Raw genomic sequence first — 8,499 nt, 5'->3', positions numbered from 1 at the left:
AAAAATAAATACAATTGTGCAATCCCTTTGCTAGAGCAATAAGTTATAATACTTTGCCACTTTGCAATTTGTGCAAAAAAAATGAAAAGAAAGAAAATGCTGATATTTGGCAGAAAAGTGTGTCTTAGCATCACAGCATTAGTGGCTGCAATGAGCCTGTGTTGCACTGCACATTTCTTCAAAACGGGGTTGCAGGCTCAGTGGCGGCGCCAGAGATTTATTTTGGGGTGCTGTGGGGTAGCTTGACGTTTCATAGAGGGTGCTCAAACATTTAGGGTTTCCCATTAATGTACCGGGCGCTACAGTTGAATGTTCTACTGCAACAATCCCCACACGCACAGTGTACCTGCTGCGACTGTTACAATGAAGGCCCGATAATCAGCTCACGGCATATTGGCGTAAGCAGGGGTAAAGTGCTATTTGCTATGTGCTAAGTGGGGAGTGGAACTTACATAGGGGGGTCCGGGGGCATGGTCCCCCGGGAAGATTTTTTTTTAAATATTGAAGTTAAAAGCATCAATCTGGTGCACTTAGAGAGCAAAATGAAGAGATCTATGGATACATCTCTCAACACCCATATGAAACAGAACTGTAAACAGATTTACTATTTCTTTATGGATATTTTACAAATCACTCCCCTTTTAAACTTTATTCTTTTTTTAATGTCATATAGTATTTCATACCTGTTTTTCAAGTATTCTCTTATTTTTGTATAACTATAATGATCATATAAATAAAAAATAAATAAATATGTGCCTCGGAAATAATTGTTTACATTAATCATGACCAAACCGTTTGAGACCCGGCCACTAGCTCGCTAGCACCAGAAGCTAACAACAACGATCTCCGGTACCGGTGCGCTCTTTTTCTCTCTCGCTCGCACACACACACAAAATGGCTCGTTCCACACAGCGTGAATGAAACACAGAGACCCAGACGTACTTGTACTGTACTGTATCATATTATTTTCGAATCAATAATTTTTCAAATTATTATTATGGTTCAAAACCATTTTTCCTCCTGGTCTCTCGCGCACCGCCTGTCATGCCTCTGCTCCCCCCAGGGGGGGCGCGCCCCCTACTTTGAGAAACACTGCTTTAAACCAACTGCGACAGAGTGTGTCTGTGTCATCATAGAAAAATGTGCTCCTGAAGAATCATTCTGTAACTTTAGGTCCCTGACCCTGTTTGGAGTAACGAAACTTTGAGAGTCTGTAAGCTAAGATCACATTTGGGGGAGCTCTGAGTAAGGGAAGCAAAACAAAGGGAGCAAGGATATGGAGAAGCCCCTTGCCCGATTTGGTCGTAGTGACCATCCTCAGATTTTAATGTATGGCCAATACCTACAGATAACTATCACGTTAATTTTGTTGATTTCCATGGCCAAATTGCCTTTATGCCTTTTTGCCTTTGTGCTCCCCATTTTGAAAATGTATAAATTATATGCAAATCAGTTTTTCTAAATAATGCTATATACTCTAAGATTAAATGAACAGACTGAGAATATGTGATACACTAATTTCTTACATACAGTACATTTGAAAGATGTGGAAAATTATAAAAGAATATCTGCAAACACCGTCTTGTGTTGTCCATCTTTTAGTCAGACAATTCAACGACTGTAATAAGATCTGTAAATAACTGTGCAATACCTCCCCTTATACTACTGTAACCTGGCTGTTATCATACTACTTATTACATCTTACACTTAATTTTAAAGAAAAATACTGTTACTGGTTATTTTTTGTTGTCCACCTTCACATCTAAATTGTAATGTGTCACTTCTATATTTAACTTAAATTATGCAAGCCTCTTAAAGGTCACCTATCATGCTATTTTCAGGCAATAGCATAGGTGTCAGATATATACAAAAATATAAAAAACATGTCTATGAAGTGTTTTTCTCAAAATACCAAACAGATCACCCATTCTAGCCATGCCTCATATCCTTCCGTTTCAGCCCTGTTACTAAAGTGCTGAAATGTGAAAAAAATGACACATATTTACGTATAAAAGACATAAAAAAGTGCATTTTGCGTGATAGGTCCCCTTTAATTAATTATTTGCTATTTTTGGCTCTAACAATGTTAATATCTCTCTGTGGGACAGATAAAGCTATTCTGATTCTCTCACAAACCAAAACCGTAAAATTATAAAACGAATAAACAGCCCCAGCCATGGAGATAAAACAAATAGATAAATATATAACCTACTGTGTGACAGTGACAAGATGAGCTCAGACCAAAGATAATAGAAAATGCCTCGAGACAAAAGTCTGAAAGGTAATTTAAAAAGTGAAGTGTACTCACGATGTTGTTGTGTTCGGGCAGGTGGTTGTTGCTCAGCAGCTCATCCTCCTGAACCAGTGGGGAGGGCCGGGGAGCGGGAAGGGGGGTGAAGTCTGCCGGCAGGGAGCCCGGGCTCCCCATCCAACTGATAGAGTTACCTGTATGGAAACACAGCCCATTACTGTGTGTGTGTGTGTGTGTGTGTGTGTGTGTGTGCGTGCGTGCGTGCGTGCGTGCGTGCGTGTGCGTGCGTGTGAGTGGGCGTGAACCTACATATCTATTTGTCAGTTTTATTGTTTGAGCTGTCGGCAGCTTGATAAATCACTCAGCTTTATGGGAAGTGCATTGACGCATCGATCTTGACTTTAGTGTTTGGACATACAGGCGTGCTGTGTATCGACAGGCTTATTGACGGCTGCTGTGATTGACTGACAGCTCTCGCCTCCGGCTCCTCTCCTCACACCTCCTGAGCCGAAAGCTGCGCACTGACACGCACTGACACAATCTCATGAATGTTAAGGCTGTAGCATGTAGCGGACATATGAAGGTAGCGTGAGTTCATGCTGTGAACACCACCGCAGGAACCAGCTACCAAGACAGATTCAGCAGACATTGTGTCAAATGCTTTTTTCCTGTATTCCCTTTGAGTTGTTCCTCAGAGTATCTTTGATGGTGACACATTAATTCTGTTTTCATAGTTCTCAGATATATTATGGATAGCAATAGGCCTATTGTTGGTAAATATCTTAAATGTGATTATGACTAAGCCTCAAAAGGTCTGTGCTTTGGGGGAAAAAACAGCTGAAACCTCACATTGTTCATCATGGGACAGATGCCATGAAACCATAGGAAATAAAAAATGTAATACGAATATTTTTAGGAAAAGGAAAATGCCCTTAGGACATTTCTTTAAAGAAAAAAGATATACATATATATGCAGCGGGACTCTAAGGTATTCTTTCAAACCAATTTGCACAAATATCTTAAACAGCAAAAAAAGAGTATTGTTTGAGGTTTTAGAAATTATTCATAATCTCTTTGATCCAAGATTGAAATATGAGATTGGTCCTCAGGATGTCGATAGCTTAGCTTAGCATAAAGCCTCAAACTGGGGGGAAAAAAGCTACCTGGCTCTGTCTGAAATAATTTGAAGGTTTTGGTCTCTGTACAGACACGCTAGTACACAACATGGCAACCTCACTGTGATAACAAGCTGCTCCATGTCAGGGTGCCCAACTGTTTGGCAACAAATAGTTCCAGCACATATGTCCCTTTAAAATTACAAATGTGTATATTAGCATGTCTGTTTATGTGCAGATTAACTAAACAAGATAGACAATGTGAGAGTATTTAAATGAGAAGTATTTTTTATCTGGGCACAGACCCTGGTGGGCTCATCTCCCCTCCTTTTCAGTGTTTATGCTACTCTAGGTTAACCATCTTTGACTCAAGCTCCGAGCTAACCACACTCAAAAACAAACATATTTCTATCATGCACATTAAACAGCAAAATATCGACAACCAGGTTTCCTCTCCGGAAACATGACCTGGCACAAGTACTTAAATAACGTATTTTAATTTAAAATGAAGATATGCGATATTGTGCTAGAATAGTAAATGTGCAACTATCATGGTAACCCTGGGCAGCTGGTATCACAGCCCTTGTTACATGGTCTAGTTTCCCCCCCCTCTAAAATATATATGCTAACGATTCAGGTCTGAGGACTTTTATTGGTGCACATTAAAGGTGGATTACTAGCAACCGGAAGTTAGCCTTATTTGACACACATTATCTCTTTATCATATAGAAAAACGTAATGTTCTGGTGGAAATGGAATCCGGATTTGCTAAACCTGAGCGATATAAAACAATCAAGATATCAACTGAAAATACTACGTTTACGAAAAACAAAACAAAATTCTGAGCAAATAAATTCATTTTGAAGGTGCCAGTAAACAATACTCTAACAAATCAAAGTGATCAGATCTGTCACTGTGTCACAGCACAGACCCAACACATATGATGAGCAGCATGTGTGTGTGTGTGTGTGTGTGTGTGTGTGTGTGTGTGTGTGTGTGTGTGTGTGTGTGTGTGTGTGTGTGTGTGTGTGTGTGTGTGTGTGTGTGTAGACTCACGCAGGCAGGGGTTGTGTGTGAACATGCGCTGCAGCCTCAGACAGTCCTGCCACTGGTTGCCGCTGCCCTCACAGTTACACCACAGAGACACGTCTGCAGAGCTGTTGCTGAGGTAGTTGGGAGTCATGATGGTGCCTACAGGTCAGAGGGGCGGAACACAGCAAATGTTAGCTTCGGAAAAGCAAAGAACAGATGTATTTAATATATTATCATTATCGCTGCAAATACAGACGTAAACACAGTTTACAGATACAATTGATGCCATGGCCAAAAGCTGGAAGCCTCCAAGCCTTTGACACTGCATTTTGATTTAAGACATTTGGGAGGAAATCAGCACATTTGCTTCATGGCGAGACACATAAAAAGAACAAAAGAACCCTGTTATTTTAGTTCAAACTAAATCTGTTGTGAAACATAATGTAGACTTTGTGACTTGTACGGGAGCAAAAGGGGCATTTTGAAGCCTGGAGTTAGGGTATTTAATATTAAAAGGCTTTTCTTGACCCTGACAAGCTCAATTCTATCTTTGTAACGTTTAGAGCAGGGGTGCCTGATCTTCCTACAGAGCCGCCCCTGTCCAATCTGTGTTGCGAGTGAGCGCGCGCGGGGGGGTGGGGGGTGCTAGTGGACTAAACAGCAGATAAACTGTGGCTAATTACACTAATTGCGCCGCATAAGCGCAAAATAGTGCGCCGCATTTGCACTTCAGATGAGGAGGTGAGGCCCCCTCATAACTGCATGAACCCGTATGGCACAATACAACTCAGACTGGCTTACGTCAATCAAGTGGCAAATGCCATAGTAAGGATGGATGATAGGCTAACTTAAACATTTTTTTTCTTTTTCTTCTTTTTTTTCCAATGCATGCAATCCCACACCACCTTTCGATCGACGTATTGGGCACCCCTGGTTTAGTTTAGAGTCAGAAAACATTAAATGGCTCGCTTTCCGAGGACAAGATGGGAAAATATCTCCACCCTCATGTCTTTGCATTTTCCTTACAAAGTTTGAGTTTGGTCAATTAGCCTAGCTTAGCTATAACACTCAAAACAAGGACAACCTGTTAGCTTTGTTAGCTCTGTCAGAGTTTCAGCTCTTCATGTTAGACCATATACTGATGTAATAGGATTATAGTGTCAGATTCCATTTATGGGAGTTTATTAATGACAAAAAATAGTTGGAATAAAATTGAAATAAAAATAGCTTAAATTAGCAAATTAGTCTTAATACAGTATAACTCCAGGTGCATGTGGTGCTTTGCCCTCATTAACAGAGGTGGCTGTGGCTAAGGGTGTGTGTTGAAGTGTCCATGACCGAGACACTGACAGAATGTGAGTGTGTGTTAATGGTTATCCTGATGAGTAGGTTGCAAGTTGTATTGAAGCCTCTGTCTGTGTGTGTAATGTGTATGTGTGTGTGTAAATGCTGACTTGTGTTGTTAAATTAAAGCACTTAAAGCGCTCTATAAATGTAGTCCATTTGCCAGCATTGCTGTTGTTTCTAGGTTGTGTGCTTGTGTGTGTGAGCAACCATAATGTGAGGCTTTATGTGTGAGAAAGATGGAAATTGGCCCACAGTGTGCTGGTGACTCAATTTCTGAATCGCATGCTTCACTATGGGCTTATAATGACTATTGTGTCTTGAAAATTAAACTCTAGTCATGAATTTAGTTGTTTATGCATTATCTTATGCAAATGAAGCGTGGCTGATGTACATGCCGGAGAGGGCAATAGTTGAGTAATGAATTTGCCTCTGGGACTGCCTTTAAAGAATCCTAATTTAATCAGGCCTTGATGACAGAATGAATAAAAATTATTTGTGATCACAATTCTGTCGACTCTTGTTCTTCTAAGCATCAAATCCCGTTTACATCGTCTGATATCTTGACTGGACTTGTTCTACTTGATCTACTTGGTAGATTTACGCTGTGACCTACTTGTGCCAAACTTTTAATATGATAATATAAAAATGTGGTCCTCAATTTGAAAACATTAAAGCAGAATTTGGAATTAGTATAATTAGATTATTTCAGCAAAACATTTAATCCACAAATGTGCTGCCTCCGTACCGATGAGTCCGGCGTAGGCTCGGAGGCACAGTCCCGCTGAGTCTTTGAGACAGCCGCTGGCCGTCAGAGGAGACGGCTGGCAGTTATTGAGGAAATCAGCCAGTCTGGACCTGGCAACAACACAAACAACCACTCAGCATCAAACACAAGCAGAGGCAGGATGTTTAGAAGCGTATGTTAGGGCGTGCATGTACATTTGGGTTGAACAGATGTCGGGTTTCCAATCCAATACCATTGTTCTTGTATGCATTTTACTACGCGTACATCTGGAATTTCTCTGTCTTTTCTTAATTTTGCTCTGTACCCAGTGTTCTTTGAATCTTTCACATTTACACAGGATGTAAGGATTCATATGTGCTTTAAGGCAAATACCAGCCTGCTGATGTACTGGTTTTAAATGTGTATTGTACGGGGAAATGTGCTTTCCCCGTACATGACGCATTACAGGATGTATGGACCAATAGCACAGTCATGGTACAATAGTACAAATGTGAATGTATTCATCATCATCATCATCATCATCATCATCATCAAGATAACATTCACAGAACAAAGGCAAACTATGAAAAGGTTTGCACAAATGTTAACTTGGATGAATGTTGGCACATGAATTGGCGCGTGGTCCAACAGCAAACCATCTTTATGGTGCGGAGCTCAGTCAAAGTATTCATTGCTCCCAAATAAGATGAGAGCATTTATTATAAAACATTTCAGACCAACATGCTAGTTGGCTAATAGTTAGCTTGGAGGATTATGAGAATCCTTTTAGAAACTAACCATTGTTCTGTATTTGGTTACACGTTATCTTGCCAGCTGATGGAACTTGCTATTGGTCCAGCAAATAACGACTAAATCAACAAGTTTCCAGCACGCCGTTATCTGATATGCTGAGGAATTTTCTGTGATACTTCCTGTGAATAGGAATGAATGACATTGATCCAAAACCCCATTTACATGCAACTTTTTGGAATGACATTCAGAGTCATGTTAACAAGATCTAATATATAGGTTTTATATATATATATGTATATATATATATAGGTTAAGAGACGTTGTAGGAGCCATGAAACATGTATAGTAATGCGTTTTGTTTTAATTAGGGCCGGGACTTTAACGCGTTAATTAAGATTAATTAATTACACAAAAATTAACGCGTTAAAAAAATTAACACATTTTAATCGCACTTATTTTTGCACCGCGGAACGTTTCTCACTGGATGAGTTTCAGGGGTACCGATTATACTGGAGCACCAACTAACGTTCATGACTTCAGACAACAACAAACCACAGTGAACAATAGTCAAACATGAATGAAGAAGCTGATGAGACCGCTTTGGTTGGCCCCGTGGATGGGACATTTTGTTTTAAAAAACTGACGGATGGAAGCGTCAATAAGAGCACAGTTGTTTGCAAATTATGCAAAAAGGAATTCGCATATCACCGCAGCACATCAAGCCTCAAGTATCACCTCAATGCAAAACATATATCTGCTAGCGTGGAAGCTAGCGTGGACGTTAGCCCGACTCGGAGTACAAGGACCCACACCCAATTCGCGTTGATCAAACAGTGGCCTATGCAACAGAGAGATTTTATTTTTCATCAGGATATTGGAAGAATAGGAGGGATTGAGGTCAATCACTGGCACTTTTTTATTTTATTTTAAATGGTACACTTTATGTTGAACTATTTATTACGTTGTTGTTGCAACTGGCACTTTATGTTGAACTGTTTATTGTTTTGGCCAAGGTTATTGAGAGAGTTGGACTGAAATTGATTAGATTTTTTAAATCAACTGTTGGTAAATCAACAAAGTCTGTTCTGGCCTCTGAAGCAACAGAGAGATATTTTCTAATAGTCAGGGTTTCCAATGTTCTGAATGTACTTGAAAGTATTGTGTTTTACTTAAAAAACAAAGTGTTATAGTTTACAGAAGGTCTACCTACCTATAGGCTACCTGAATCTCTGAAATGTACTATATTCCTAAATATGCTATTGCTACACTTTATGGCA

The 8,499-nt window shown here is 39.9% G+C and overlaps 1 protein-coding gene across 1 annotated transcript; it reads right to left on the bottom strand.

Moving 5' to 3' along the window:
* Nucleotides 1-2,304: 2,304 nt before the first annotated feature.
* Nucleotides 2,305-6,600, bottom strand: LOC104959107 (GDNF family receptor alpha-1-like; the record flags this gene model as incomplete). The annotated part of the gene is made up of 3 exons (XM_010786959.1): nt 2,305-2,445; nt 4,423-4,557; nt 6,491-6,600. Coding segments are annotated over 3 exons (386 nt in total), but the record flags the coding sequence as incomplete, so codon positions are not given.
* Between the last annotated feature and the right edge of the window lie 1,899 nt (nt 6,601-8,499).

The sequence above is a fragment of the Notothenia coriiceps genome, unplaced genomic scaffold (genome assembly GCF_000735185.1).
Source record: "Notothenia coriiceps isolate Sejong01 unplaced genomic scaffold, NC01 NC01_scaffold00029920, whole genome shotgun sequence".
NCBI lineage: Eukaryota > Metazoa > Chordata > Actinopteri > Perciformes > Nototheniidae > Notothenia > Notothenia coriiceps.
Note: the sequence above shows the minus strand (reverse complement) of the source record. Positions and strands in the feature narration are given on the sequence as shown.